The 15982-nt window shown below is 46.0% G+C and overlaps 1 protein-coding gene across 1 annotated transcript in view; it reads right to left on the minus strand.

Annotated features, from left to right (window-relative positions):
• MYO7A (myosin VIIA) overlaps window positions 1-15982 on the minus strand; it is a 107707-nt gene that overhangs the window by 26526 nt on the left and 65199 nt on the right. The window contains exons 24-29 of the mRNA XM_065407167.1: window positions 13027-13116; window positions 10974-11101; window positions 8854-8980; window positions 5335-5454; window positions 4276-4449; window positions 2134-2361 (exon numbers count right to left, since the gene is read on the minus strand). Coding sequence (XP_065263239.1) covers window positions 2134-2361; window positions 4276-4449; window positions 5335-5454; window positions 8854-8980; window positions 10974-11101; window positions 13027-13116 — 867 coding nt within the window. The remainder of the gene's footprint in view (window positions 1-2133; window positions 2362-4275; window positions 4450-5334; window positions 5455-8853; window positions 8981-10973; window positions 11102-13026; window positions 13117-15982) is intronic.

Here is a 15982-nt window from a genome sequence, read left to right on the forward strand (position 1 = left end):
CAATGAACCTTTTGCTGACACAGACTGACTGAATTTTAATGGGATTTCACAGGTGTCAATGGACTTTAGATCAGGCTCTAAACACTGGCACTTTAGAGCGCTGCAACTTTCTCGCTCAGGGGTGTGAAAAAACACCCCCCTGAGCGCTGCAAGTTTCAGCTCTGTAAAGTGCCAGTGTAGACAGGACACCAGCGCTAGGAGCTACGCCCCTCGTGGAGTTGGGTTTTTTAGAGTGCTGGGAGAGCCAGTGAAGACGTGCCCTAAGTGACTAACTCCTAAATGAATAAAACATCACACAAATACTTCCTTAACTACCTCCCCTTTCTACGGACCCCACCTGCATTCAAGTGGGAGAAAGACTGGGTCTCATGTGCCTAGCAGTGATAGCTGCAACTGTTAAATGAATTGCAGATCAATGGATAATGGGAGAGCAGAGAAAATTCCCTTCAGAATTTTGCTTACCAAAGGCTCTAGTACTTTGGTTCACCTGATGGCAAAATCTCTTTTTGATTAAGCAGGTTCAGCATCCATTGTTGAGCACTGAGATGCACGAAATTACCTCTCATACCAGAGGAGTCACCTGAATGCAGATAACATCTCATTGGATGCTATGGCCATGTTTGCTCCAGAGCCGTGTCTACACTGGCAAAGTGACCTGTTGCTGGCAACTGGTGTCAGCAAGGTTTACAACTGAACCAATACTGAACATTGTATAGGTCCAAGTCTAGCTGAGGGCAAACTGTGTTCAGCATAGTGCCAGGAAGGAACTATGGTAAAAACCTGAGCAGGTTAGAGCACCATGAACAACTCTGTCCTTGTCTACACTTGCAGTTCAGTCCTGTTCAGCACTGGTTCAATGGCACCCTTTTCTGATACCTGTAGTCAGCAATGGGTAATTCTATTAGTGTAGACAAGGCTTAGTGAGTATAAATCAATTGTGTCTCAGCACATCTCTTGCACTTAAGGAGCAAACCCACCTCTCTCTTCATAAATCGGGCAAATTGCTGAAGAACAGATACCTGAATGCAATACACCTTTATTTTGTACTGTGTCTTTCATACCAACTGTGTCCCAAAGTATTTTACAGAGACATGACATAGCTACAGAAGTGGAGACTGGGAGCAAGAGATATAGGCAAAGGATAGGACTACAGATAAGATTTGAGATGGAGAGTCAATGAGGCAGAGATACAAGAAGATAAACTAGATACCATGGTGACTGGGCACTTTATAGACACACAGTAGACATCTCATGTGGAGGTCAGGAGAAGAAGGGGTAGAAGCAGACAGAACAGAAGATAGATATGTTGGATGAAGTCCATGGATACTTTAAAAACAAGGAAGACAAAATACCCAGGCCCAGATCCTTCCCAGATTCTCAGTGGTATTTAGGTCCCTAACTCCGTTTGAGAATTAGGGCCTACATTTTCAAAGTAACAAGTACTTTTGGGTTCCACAATTTTTGGGCGCCTAATTAGACATACCTCAAAGGGGATTGATTTTCAGAAGTGCTAAGCACCCAGGGCCGGCGCAACCCATTAGGCGACCCGACCTAGGTGGTCGCCTAGGGTGCTACAATTTGGGGGGCGGTGACCGCGGCGGTATTTCGGCGGCGGGACCTTCCGCTGCCTCTGTGGGGGGCGGCATTTCAGGGTGGGACCTTCCGCCGCCTAGGGCGGCAGAAAAGCTGGCGGCGCACCTGTAAGCACCTGGTTCTCTGCAAATCAGTCCTCTTTAAGGTCTCTCAGGTTGGGAACCCAAACACGGAGGTAGTCAGAATCACTAGTCACTTAAGCCAAGGGGCCAAACTTTGCCTTGGGATGCTCATGTGCAGCTCCCACTGATTTCAGATACTCAGGGGCAGTTCCCATTGATTTCCTCTGTTTGTAAGTTGGCTCCTTTGACTTCGATGAGAGTTGTCTGTGAGTTTCTCTGGGGGTGAAATTTGGCTCTTAATGTATGAAGTTCATGGTGCTGGGTCCCTTATTAGTAGACAGACAGACAGACAGACAGACAGCAGGAACAGCATTCATTTTAAGGATTCTGGATCCCACCTACCTAAATGAGAAGAGAATATTCACGTGCCCAGTTTCCCAAGCCAGGGGGCCAAGGTCTGCCATTGCTGAGGACTCACCTTGTCACATCGGTACTCCCCAAACTTCACCCCCCGGACTATCTGCTGGTAAATGAGGTTTGTTGCCACGTTGTCTTCGCTTGGATTGTGCCACGGGGTGAAGATCTCCTTCCTGAAGAAGAGCCGCCACGGTGCGTTGCGCTCCTGGGCTCCCTGCTCTTTGGCGTACTGTTCGCACTGAGATACAGCGTCCATCACGTGGTCGTTGCCGCTTCCCAAGGATGAGACCTGGCCAGGGCAGGAGGGGAACAGGGAAGGTACATGCTGGTCACCATATTTTTAGCAGCAGTTTCCATGCCCCGTGTGAAAGGAGAGACCCATCGTGATTTAGTGGGATGAGATTATGCTCCACAAGGGGAGCAAAGAGCCTTTGTTATTATGCATTATTTGTATGACCATAGCACCTAAGAGCCCTAGTCATGGGCCAGGCCCCCACTGTGCGAGGTGCTGTACAAACACAGAGCAAAAAGATGCCCCCTTACCCTCCTACCATTCCCCTGTGCAGGGGCCAATCACAACTGCAAGAACTCCTCAGAGCGAGAGCCCACAACAGCACCAGCTTCTCCTAAAGGGACAAGGAGGGGTGTGTGTGTAACCCAGTCCCCTCTCTACCAGCCAGCAGAGATGGGCAGCCACGGAGTGGAGAACATGCTGCACCCTCCTATGGGATGGCACAGACCCTCTGCTACCCAGGAGCTATGGGACTGATTCTGTCTCCCTGAGCACAATGCTTCTGGAAGCGCTCCCTAAGGCTAGGCAGCTTGCGCTGCGCTGCCCATTGGACCTGTGTCTGAAAGGCCCAATCTAGCCCGTGGTTTGTGTGTATGATGCTATTATTGATTGTGCAGGTTCCATGCTTGTGCTCGGAACAGTCGATTGAAAGCCAGACTGAGTGCAATCAATCAGAATCAGCAGGAATGGAGGGCTACGTCTCTCCCCAGACATTACACGGGTACACGCACCTGCCACAGGCCTTCGAAACAGACCAGAGGATTTTCAAGGATGACACAGCTCTCTCCAGGCTTCAAGGTTTATGTAATGCAGTGGTTTTCAAACTTTTATTCTGGCAACCCAGTTGAAGAAAATTGTTGATGCCCGTGACCCAACGGAGCTGGGGATGAGGGATCTGGGGTGCAGGAAGGGGCTCTGGGTTTGAGGGGGAGGCTCAGAGCTGGGGCAGGGGATTGGGGCACGGGGTTGGGGTGCAAGCTTACTTCCGGCGGCTCCCGGTCAGTGGTGCAGCGGGGGTGCTAAGGCAGGCTTCCTGCCTGTCCTGACACTGTGGATCGCGCTGTGCCCCGGAAGCGGCCAGCAGCAGGTCCAGCTCCTAGGTGGAAGCGTGCAAGCGGCTCCGTGCAACTCTCGCCCGCAGGCACTGCCCCCCCCATATCCCATTGGCTGGGAACCGACCAATGGAAGTGTTGAGCCAGTGGCAGTGTGCTGAGCCCTGTTCCTCTCCCCCACCCCCCTACCCCGCCTAGGAGCTGGACTTTCTGCTGGCCGCTTCCAGGGCGCAGCACGGTGTTGGAACAGATAGGAACTAGCTGCCTTAGCCAGGCAGCACCGCCGACAGGACTTTTAACAGCCTGGTGGGCGGTGCTGACCAGAGCCGCTGCGACCCAGTGCCTTACATTCCGCAACCCAGTACTGGGACGCGACCTGCAGTTTGAAAACCACTGATGTATGGAATGCTAAACTGTATTATACTGTTCACCCACTAGGTGGCGATGTATGTAAAATACCTTATTTAAGCTCACCTCAGCCATACCTGGGCAGCGCATTAATGATGAACACATCTGGTGTGTATCTTGCTCAGAAGCAAGCTCTGTAGCCAGTCCATATCTGGTACAGGGCCATGACATTTTATTAGGAGTAGATGGAGTTACACAGGCAGGCTGTAGCTACTGACTGACTGGAAGAGATTTTACTCTCAGACTATTTTGCCTTCTCATTGACTCTGACCTTTATTCTTAGGGAGTCGTATCTACCGGTAGCCTCCAAAAGTTCATTACTGACACAATGGCTTAGTGTTCAATTCCCCGCTCTCATCACAAGACAGAACTGCCACCCTGAAGATACATATTTTCTATATCAGAAAAGAGCCACCTTCCCCTTCTCTGAGGCGTCTAGGTCGGCACGTACCTTGTCAAACAGTGCGATGTAAAGCGAAAACCCAAATCGGTCCTTCAGGCTGATCTTGTCAGCTAAGGAATTACAGAGCTCTTTAGCGGTCGTTGCAGAGTCAGTTAGCAGCGTCTTCGTTGTCCCATCCATAAACGTAACAGGCAGCATGATAGGTTTCTTGGACTTGGTCGCCTAGGCGATTAGGGTCAAACTTTTTAAAGGCATATGAACTTGAATTATTTGCCCATTTACAAGTTATCTCCCAACAATCATAGCGCCTGTTCTGGATCCTTTGCACTAGTACCTATGGCTACATCTGTAATACGGCTGCTATATACTTTTCCACTGCATGATGTAGGGTCACAACCTGAGTATTGGGGAATAGCTGCAACTCCTGATTTTTTAAATTAATACAGTTAATTGTCAATGGTAATTTTTGATTCTCTTCAATGGACACTGGATTGAATCCCGGAGGCATGTGTAACATTTAAATCTGTGTAGAGACTTGGATAATACCCACTGCCTCAAACTACGTGGAACGCAGTTCTGTACCACCTTCAAAATACAGGAAGATGGAGAAGAGTGCAGGCAAGAGGAACAGTAACAAGTGGTTTGAAGATAATGTGACTCAGTCATACGTTCTCCACAAAGAAGAAATAGTTTCTGCTTCTGAACTGCTAATCCTCAAAATAAGATAGACAACATCCTACTAAGGGACTGTGAGAAAATGTTTAAGCCTCTAAATGGAACGGCATTCACTATTAGAGCTGGAAAGAAACCGCGTTTCATCCCCCACAAAACACTGGGAAGAAAAACACTTCCACTGAATTTGTCAGGTTTTGGTTGAAAAAAATGAAAACCTGAAAACCAACCTTTTTGGTTTACGACAACTAAAAACTGAAAATATTGTTTTCAAGGACAGAAGAAAATTTTCCTACAAAAATCTGAAAAATTCACACAGAAATGGACATTTTCTAAAGCAAATTTCTGTTCAGTCAAAAGTTACTTTCAACAACATTTCAACAAAATCTTTTTGAGACACGGTCTATTTGCTCTAGAGGATTCGTCTGAACATACCTGTAATTCTAACCAGCTGGGCGGCTGGGTCCTAGTCCCATTTGCAAATGTCCTCCTCAATCTCTCTTCACAATAGGGAGCGTAACCAGGAGGACCTCCATTGATGAAGTTCCTTAAATACTGTTGGCAAGAGAGAATGTATCAGTTAGACGACTGACGGCTGCTGTTGGCTTGAACGCAGGTCCATGGCTCCATTCTAAAGACTGTCCACCCAAAATGTTATTGCAGCATTGGCCAGAAGTGGGGATTAAATCAAATAGACCTGTAGGTAATGAGCAGTGGGGAGACAAACACAGAATTTAACCAAATGCACACACCAAATCAATTCCCTGCCATTGCAGGGGCCGTGCACATTGGTGCACCTCGGTCCCACCTATTATCTGAATGCCGCACACAATAGTTTGTTCTCCTGAGGGCTCTAACACTTTAGTCTAATCCAGGTTAATGGGCTTGCTGCAGGGGTAGTTTAGTGGAGTGGAGTTTATTGGCCTGTGACATGCAAGTCAGACTAGATGATCTGGTGTAATTTCCAGCTCAAGAAGACAAACCCGCACTAGCTCCGATTAAGCTAGCATGCTAAAAATAGAAGTATCGCTGCTGCACTGTGAGATAGCCACATGCCAGATCACGGCTGAGATGCTACGCATGAACATGGGCAGCTAGCCTGTCCTGCTGCTCACACTGTCAGGGCTACACTTCTGTTTTTAGCATGCTCGCTTGATCAGAACTAGCGTGGGTACGTCTCCTCGAGCTGGGAATTATACCTCCCACTCTAGTGTAGATGTACCCTATGACACACAGAGAATACTTAGATACCTTATTAATACATTAGATTGGTATTTATTTGCTTAGATTTTTAAATATATACATTTTAAGGAGGTCCTATCTAGGACTCTATGTACTTGACCCATGTATTAAAAATGCAACCACATTACGGCAGAAAAAAATTAAACCTAGCAGCCTCCCCCAAATGACAGACAGAAAATATTCTATAAATAACTTAGACAGACAGACAGCTCTATAAATCATAACTGGGAGGCTCTATAAATCACTTTGCTAGATCTATAAATCATAACTTAGATGCTCTATAAATAACTTAGATAGACAGCTAGGCAGACAGATGGATAAGATGAATAGCAGCCACTCCATGGTTATAGTTGCAACAGAGTTTGCATTGTGAACCTGACTTCGGCATCACCTCTCAAATCCACACCCACAAAACTAACAGCTTTGGAATTGGTAGGTAAGGTCTGGGGCGGATGCAGAATTTTTCTACTAACTCTGAAATAAATCAGAGTAAGTGCTCCTGATTAATGTACCTTCAAACAGAAGTATTCACCAAAAAAAATCTACAAATATTTTTGCCATCATATAGTACAAAAGGAGACAGAAGGAGAGAGAAAATATAGTTCATATCCCCTCCGATGAGTTCTGCCAGCAGTGCACAGGGCCAGCATTTAACAGCTATGATACTTTAAAAAAAAAGAGTTATTGACATTTTAAGCCCTGATTCTGTAATTGCATCTGTACAGGAGACCCCAGTGGTTTGCCTGCAGCTCCTTGCAGGATCGGGGCCTTTAACAGTAACCTCAGAGTGAGTCACCGAGAGTCCAGAAAGCAACAGGTTTGACCAGTAGCCCAAGATTACAGAGAGTAAAATCCTTGCTCCCCTGGAGTCAATGGGAATTTGGCCGCTGGCTTCCGTGGGGCCAGGGTTCCAGCCAAAGGGTATATTTTGAAGACTATTAACAACTTGTTTCTAGAAGTGCTGCCCTCTCCCCAAATAAGCCCTCCTTTATCAAAGATTTAAACACAGACTAAAACGCTCCATGGGCCCTCTCTAGTGACACGCTTTACTGGGTCTCATTTCTAGGCATAATGGAATTTTCTGCTGTTTCACACGTGATTTATGTGCCTTATCCGCTTCCCTACAGGAAGGTCTTGTGGCGGACACCAAGAATTCTATTGATGAATTTGGCTTCTGGATTCAGCTCTAAGGACTGAGGGCCTGATCCAGACTACACTGAAGTCAGTGGAAATGCTCCAACTGAACTTCACTGGGTTTGGGATCAGGCTACAGGTTCTGAAGTTCTTCCTCGGGCAAAGCTCTCACAGTGGCAATAGGAGGCTTGCCCGAGCAAGGACTAAAGGCTTAGTCCTGCAACGTGCTGAGTACTCTGCCCAGCAAAGCCCTTAAGCCCATGCTTAAACGTAAGCCTGAATAGCCCCATTGAAGTCACTGTGAGTCTGGGTGCTTAGCGCCTTTCAAAGTCAGGCCACTTTTAGCTAGGGGCCTAAATATGGATTTAGGCCAAAATTGTTATAAAAAATGGGATCCAAAGAAGTGGCCTGATTTGCAAGAGTGACGAGCACTTAGCGGCTCCCAGTGACTTCGGTGGGAGCTGCTGGATGCCCAGTACTTTGGGAGATAAAGCTGCTCATCTAGCGGTCTTGGCTTCCATCTGGATACATGAGGAAGTAGGATACAGGGAGGTAGAGCAACCAAACAAAATACACTCATAGATTTGGGGTTAATTTAAAACCTTCCTAAATTAACACACACACACACACACACACACACGAAATTTTAACTGCTTGGCCTGAAATTTTCCATGCAGATTTTTTTTTTAATTTCAGCAAAATTGAGCACACTTTGTAATACCACTGATAGACAAATGTACCAGCGCAGCAGATGCATCGACTGAGTGTGCAAAAACGCCATCTGCATATACAAACTAGCCTTTGTATATTCCTATGGGGTAACCGCAGGCATAAACATGCAGCCTGGATGTGCCAATCCCACTTGTGCAAGAATATGGATGTTTGGCCTCATGTAGGTGTTTGCATATTCTTTGCAGAAGCAACTCAGACACATCGTTTGAAAATTTGGCCCCAGAAGTCCCTGCTTTCTCACATACATACACTGCAGCTGCTTTCTCTGAGCCCTCTTCTGTGTTACCAGCCTTTCCGGATGGCAGCTTCCTATAGGACTGTTCATTATTCTTGGCTATTAGATGTAGGACAAGAGAGAGGGCCAGGCTGCAAAGCTGGGATCTGAGCATCCCTAATTTTCAGGTATGCTTGGATCAGCCTATTGTAGAAATACAGGTCAGCTGTGACGTGTGGCTGTAGATCTGGATTCAAATTTCTGCAAGGCCTTGAGATCTGAGATTTGGTTTCAATTAAAAACAATTTCCTAGTAATTTATTCTTCTTTATAATTAGATGACTTGGTTAGAAGAATAGCCTTTAGGGCCCCAATTCAGCAACCTATGTAAGCAGTTGCTAAACTTTAACTTCAATTTAACTTCAATGGGGCTGAAGCATGTGCTATGTTCTTAGCTGAACTGCGGCTTTTATTAAAACAGAGCTTTTCTGTAAAATCAGACCCTGGGTGGAAAGGGAGTCACGACACAGTTAACAAGCAGAGAAACCAAAGAGAAGAGTTGGCTCCAGCATTGCGAAAGGAAATGTATAAATAGATACGCCAGGCAAATGATAAATAACATTCGCTCTTCACCTTCACAAACTTTTCGGAAGGAGCAAAGCATCCCACGCACAACGACATCAGGATCCAGCCTCTGGCGTGGCTGCTTTTGGAAGGGTTCTGGGTGAGCTGTTTGCAGATTTGACAATAGATTTCATCCCTGTAACAGAAGTCAGGGTTAGATCCCAGCCAATCATTCAAGATACTATTTCCCTCTCAGTGGAGCCCTGATCCACAGCCCACTGAAGTCAATGGGAGTCTTTCCAATAATTTCAGTGGGCTCTGGATCGGGCCCTTAATGAATAATTTGCTACTTTTTCTGGTGAAATCTGCCTCTCTGGCTTGCAAACTGTTACTAGATGTTAAAGGGGCTGCTGTCTTTTAGATGGGATGTAAAACCAGACCCTGACTGCTTGATAATTAAAGGTCTCATGGCACTTTATGTCTGTCTAGGGGTATTAACCTTGTTGCCCTGGCCAATTCTAACTCTGATAATTACATCCCTCCTACAGACATCCCCCTTGCAATTTCGAATGGAACCGGCATTCCTCTACACTTTGGCTGAGATCTTCCAAAGCTGCCTAAAAGCAGCTCTGACACTGGGCATCCAGGCAGCTTTGAAAGTCTCAGCTTTCTCGTGCTGAGTTGCTATGTAGTGTTGATGTGTCCATTTAAACAAACAGCCGCCATGTTCCATCCTAGCAGCAGCCTTTTGTCAGTGGCGGGTAAAATGAGCCTTGTATGTTGTTTGTGTAAAGAGCTTTGTGAGCTTTTAGGATGAATGGCAAAATATACCAGAGGCGGTGCAGTTGAGGTGGCCCAACACGTTCCATTAGAAGACCCTGTTTTCCGTTCCTTATAACTTGGCCAAATTTTAGCCGCTTCGGCTGAAATGTTCTATGCTGATTTTTTAAAAAAATTTCAGCAAAAACAGTTTAGTTGTTTCTCAGAACGAGGTTTGGGAAAAAGACATGTTTGTCCATGTTAAGAGCTTCTTACATCTGTTTTGTTGAGAAGCTCCAGTGCTGCCACATTTTGGAACAGGGACTTACAATTTGGTATGAGGATTGCCCTGGGGTCGGGGGTGGGGGAGTATTTTTTGCCATCCCCTTGAAAATCCACCCATCTTTGGCCAAGTTCATGAGCCTTTGAAAACCTCTTAGTTTGCACATGCTCAGAGGAGTTTGCCAGCAGAATTTGCCACAGAGTCTACCTGCATACTCCATCCCCTCACAGCTACTATCTGCTACCAGGCACTCACAAAAGCAGCTGAGGTCCTTCTGCTCTGAATATATCAAGCACTATATAATGCTTTGAAAAATCAGGTCCTAAGCATTTCAAATTGGGCCCCCTAAATCAGAATACAATTTTAACCTTAATCTGCCTTTGTCACACAGTTCCCCATCTGTAAAATGGGCATAATACCACCCCCTCATCTCACAGGGTTGTAGTGAAGATACATTAATTGTGCATGAAGCAGGGTCGGAATAATCTGCAGAAATAAGGCCTAGCCACACACTGAACAGTGAAGTAGAACAAAATATTGAAAAGCTGTTCATTAAGTGAGCACTGTTCATTCTGTGCACTGAATGAGGCAGGGTCCGGTGGAAAAAACAGCATATGATCTTTTAATTAAAGATAGTGTCTGACTGCATAGGCACAAAGGGGCTGTATTAAGGTTGCATGGGCAATCATAATTCTGGCTTTTCCTATCTTTTGAGTTTTGACTTTGCAACTGCAACAATGTTCATTTAACACAGTTTTTTGTATGCAATAAAATAAATCTATTCTTCTAACAAAAGAAGACCCAGCAACTTAGGATGTAATGACTTGGATAAAAATAAGCAGTGAAAAGAAAAAAGGAATGCTAATAACTGGGGGCCTGATCCGAAATCCAAGGAAGTCTATGTCAGCCTTTCCACTGACCTCAATGGGCTTTGGATCAAGCCTGAAATGAACATCTAACAAACATGATGGGAGTCTAGCCCCAATCAGACAGAGGAAGAGAACTCGAAGAACAGTGTAATACGTGTTTTATTCAATTGCACAGATTAGCAAAAATATTTTTTTTAATGAGAGCAGCTTAACTAATGGGGGGGGGGGGGAGGGAAGGGACTGAGAATGATGGTTGACTCTTTGCACTGATTTCTAACCTTAATGCTGGTCTCAGGATGCCATTACCAATAATGAAATGCAGCTTTTCCAAGTTGGAGGTGGGTCGGTCTTCAAGCATGCTGTTGCCTTGGAGGGTGGACTCACCATCATGGAGTCTCTTTGTCACCTGTCAACCGAAGACATTATTCTCTTTCTGGTTAACTTGTTGCTATGGTTCTCCCCTCCTTCAACCCACACCTCTGTGAACGGCTGTGCCTCCCATCCCCACCCAGGTAGGACTTCCACAATTTTTTCACAACAGCCCCTGTAGGCCGCAACTCCGAGCCCCACCCTCAACCGGGATAACTCTATTAGAAGGCAATGGAATTTCACCAGTCTATAACTGATGAGGATCTGGCTCTTCATTTCTTCTCTATTCAATCATCATTAAAAAACAGTAACACAATTAAAAGATGCTCCATCAGCCAAAAACACAACGCCATGGCTGTAAGCGTGTAACCACATGCATGGTTGTGATTGTTGTTTCTGGTTTCCTCCGTAAGCGCACATCATAGAATCATAGGACTGGATGGGACCTCGAGAGGTCATCTAGTCCAGTCCCCTGCACTCATAGCAGGACTAAGTATTATCTAAGTGTTTATCTAGCCTGGCAGGTGTTTGTCTAACCTGCTGTTAATATCTCCAATGACAGAGATTCCACAACCTCCCTAGACAATTTATTCCAGTGCTTAACCACGCTGACAGTTAGGAAGTTTTTCATGATGTCCAACCTACACCTCAATTTAAACCCATTGCTTCTTGTACTATCCTCAGAAGTTAAGGAGAACAATTTTTCTTCCTCCTCCTTGTAACAACCTTTTATGTACTTGAAAACTGTTATCATGTCCCCTCTCTAACTAAACAAACCCATTTTTTAAATCTTCCCACATAGGTCATGTTATCGAGACCTTTAATAATTTTTGTTGCTCTTCTCTGGACTTTCTCCAATTTGTCCACATCTTTCCTGAAATGTGGCATCCAGAACTGGACACAATAATCCAGTTGAGGCCTAATCAGTATGGAGTAAAGCGGAAAAATTACTTCTCGTGTCTTGTTTACAGCACTCCTGTTAATACATCCCAGAATGATGTTTGCTATTTTTGCAACAGTGTTACACTGTTGACTCATATTTAGCTTGTGGTCCACTGTGACCTCCAGATCCCTTTCTGCAGTACTCCTTCCTAGGCAGTCATTTCTCATTTTGTATGTGTGCAACTGATTGTTCCTTCCTAAGTGGAGTACTTTGCATTTGTCCTTATTGAATTTCATCCTATTTACTTCAGACCATTTCTCCAGATCATTTTGAATTTTAATTCTATCCTCCAAAGCACTTGCAACCCCTCCTAGCTTGGTATCGTCTGCAAACTCTCTCTATGCCATTATCTAAATCACTGATGAAGACATTGAATAGAACCAGACCCAGAACTGATCCCTGCGAGACTCCCTTCCAGCTTGACTGTGAACCACTGATAATTCCTCTCTACCATACCGTATAAAAAGGAGGATGTGTCAAGAAAAAGGATTCTCTGTCCCAAGAGCTGAAGAGTGGGATTTTCAGAAGTGCTCAGCACTGGCCGAATGGTTCACATGGGTGTTTGACCACAGATATCAATGGCAGTGGAGTTAGGCCAATGTTGAGTGCTTCTGAAAATCCACTCGGAATCTAAAGCCTAGCAGGGGGGCGCTGAAGTCAAAAAGACCGAGAATGTTCAGGCCAACACAGGGGGGTGAGCGATTCTCTAACTGGAAGTCTATGCAGATGGAGGGATGTGAAAAGAGGAGATGGACGGGTACTTGATGAATGGAGAGTGCGAGCTGCCCCAGGCATAGGGAAGAAGGCATGAGGTGCAGGGTGACTCGAGGAGACATGGGGAGCCAACCTTTCCCTTTAAAGAATCCTTAAATCTTTCAGGCCCCCAAAGACACAGGGAGCAGCAAACCCAGAGGAGGTCTGGATGTGTTGTGTCGAGGGAGCAGCGGGAGAGAGTCAGAGAGCCCTGCAGACCATATAATACCATTTGTGCTACCCAGCTGCAAAGCATTTCCTCTCACCTCTTCAGTCAGTTTGGATTTCTTCTTTAGAGTCAAGGAGACCAGTTTGTGCCGCACACTGTTCTTCTTGTGGCCATCTATGTGAGCGCTCTGCGAAGGCAAGAAGTATAGCCTTATTCCTGGGACACACACAAGCCTGCAGGGTGGGTTTCCTGTGTATCCGGCTCACCAGCTTTTAGAAATGGCAACATTTTCAGTGGATTCTGAGCACTGATTTGATATTTCTGAGAGATGGGTCAGAACCAAAAACCAAGATCTAAATTCCTCCAAGCCACTGTAATGCTCAGATCTGGATCTCAATTTTGCAGCTGGCCTCTGTCTCTTTAATGGGCCAAATCAAAACCTGGATTGAAACAAACTCAAATTTTAGGAAAGTTCGACATGAAGGCAAATTACAGCTCAAACCCATCTTTAATACATAGCTTATGGATTAGAAGCATCTGGCCACTTATGAATATCCATCCATCCATTTCTAATTGAATCTAACCAGGCATTCATACTACCCAGAGAAATGAGACTATTAATATCCAAAAAGAACAGTTTGTCTCTAAGATAAAAATACATTGTTAAATTTTATTTCTCTTCTCTAGGGCCTCTGCTGATGCCACAGCCGACTGAAATATGATATTCTGTCCAATGAACAAATAAAAAATGGTTAATTATACAGAACGAAGCTAGATTCTTCATGTATATTTTAACATAATTAGATCCCAGTGGAGATTACTTTCCTCACCAGGAGCTTTAATGAAATTGCTACATTATATCATTGTTTCTGGGAATATGACTGGAACCAGGCGTTTTATTTATTTAGATCTAACAAAAGTGTCAAACAAAGGTGGCTGTTCTTAGACTCTAGAGGGCCTTGATGTAATCTAAGTGCAGCAGTACCATTTATCACATCCTGCCACCGGCAAGCCAGGCCACTGAAAATGTCCTGCCATCTTGTATAAGGCAGATTCTCACAGACGAAAGCATACGAACTGCCAGAGTGCAATGACCAATGGTCTATCCAGTCTTTTGTCCTGCTTTTGGCAGCAGCCAAAGCTGGATTCTTATGGTGAAGTGTACTTGTCCCATAATAACCTAATGGTGCAATACCATTTACCATAGGAGTAATTTTCTCCTGACCCCAAGAGGGTTGAATGCCGTGGGACAATCCCAGACCTCACCGCTCACGCACATCTTTAGACTGACTAACACAAACACAGAGCAACATGTTCACTTAAATCAAACCAAAACACTCCACCGCGCACACAATTCTTCCCCCTGCCCGGGGAGAGGATGAGAAAATGAACCACATGTGACATGTGATAGCCACATAGCTTAACGCACTAATAATCCTAATAATACCTAGTTCTGCTAGAGTGCTTTGCATCAGTAGAATACTATGGTGTTGAGGGCGGTATAAGAATTTATATGGAATAGAATTTATACTTTGAAACACAAGGGATGATAGGCTTTGTAGTTTTCTTCTTGCTAGCATAGGGGCAGATGAAACTATTTAAGAATGGCCATACTGGGTCAGACCAAAGGTCTATCCAGCCCCGTCAGGGGCGGCTCTAGGCACCAGCAAAGCAAGCACGTGCTTGGGGCAGCCCATTTGCAGGGGTGGCAGGGATCTAGCATGGGAGCTGAGAACCAACAGGGGGCCCTGGGAGCTGTAGTTCCTTGGTTAGTTCCCTGCCTATAGAGCCAGCCCTGGAGCAGGGAAAGAACTACATTTCCCAGCATTCCCTTGGCCACTACCAACAGGAAAGAGGGGGAGGGAGTGAGGAAGCTGAGACCTCATGCTGCAGTGAATGGAGAGCTGCACTGTGAAGGTAGGGATACCATATTTTAACATTCAAAAAAATAGGACACTCCACGGGGAGGGAGGGTAGCCCCACCCTGCCACCATCCACTCCCTCCGACTGCCCCCCACAGAAACCCCAACCCATCCAACCCTCCTGCTCCCTGATCACCCCCTCCCGGGACCCCTGCCCCAACTGACCCCCAGGACCCCACCCCCTATCTAAGTCCCACTGGTCCTTGTCTCTAACTGCCCCCTCCTGAGACCCCCTCCTAACTTCCCCCCTAGGACCCCACCCCTTACCTGTCCCCTGACAAACCCCTGGGACTCCCATGCCTATCCAACTGCTGCCTGTCCCCCGAAACCCCTGACCCATCCAACCCCCCCTGCTCCCTGTCCCTTGACTGCCCCCCCAGAACCCCCTACCCCTTCTCCAACCCCCCAGCCCCCTTACCGTGCCACTCAGACCAGCGTGTCTGGCTTCGCGCAGCGCCAGACACGCTGCTGCATACATGCTGCCATGCTCCCCCGCAGAGCCACAGCCCCTCCCCCCCCCCAGCACCTGCCTTCCAGATTTGAACACCTCAAAATTCAGGAGTGCTCAAGCTCAGTTTGGGCAGCTGTTATTTCATTTCTCCCAAATCAAATATACTGATCCAATGTAACTTGCTGTAGAAAAAGTAGGATAAAATTGAGCAAGAAATGCTTCCCAGTGGTTATTAGGACTGGAATTGCTATTTTCAACAGCCATTGCCTTTTTTTTGTTTGTTTGTTTAAAAGGAAGACAGTGATATTGCATTGGCAAATTCCCCATAGAAAGAAAGAGTGGAACAAAAGAATAATAAAGGCACCTCAACTTTTCCTCATTTATGTAGGACAGTCTTATAATATGCATCCAGATATCCTCCAATCACACAAGCTGAAAATTGTTCCACTTTACTGCAGTTCTGTAACCATATGGGAACCAATCCTGTCTGTGTTCTGTGCACATCTAAAATTCCTGCTGAATGACCTGCCCTGGGAGCGAGTTACCAGTGACCCAGGGCTGCGGCGGAAGGAGGGTGCAGGTGGGGGGGGGGCGGTGAGCCCAGGGCTGGGGCGGCAGGAGGTGTGTGTGGGGGGCAATGGTGGGGGGGTAGGGGGAACCCAGAGCTGGGGCGGCAGGGT

Source organism: Emys orbicularis, chromosome 1 (assembly GCF_028017835.1).
Source record: "Emys orbicularis isolate rEmyOrb1 chromosome 1, rEmyOrb1.hap1, whole genome shotgun sequence".
NCBI classification, from domain to species: domain Eukaryota; kingdom Metazoa; phylum Chordata; order Testudines; family Emydidae; genus Emys; species Emys orbicularis.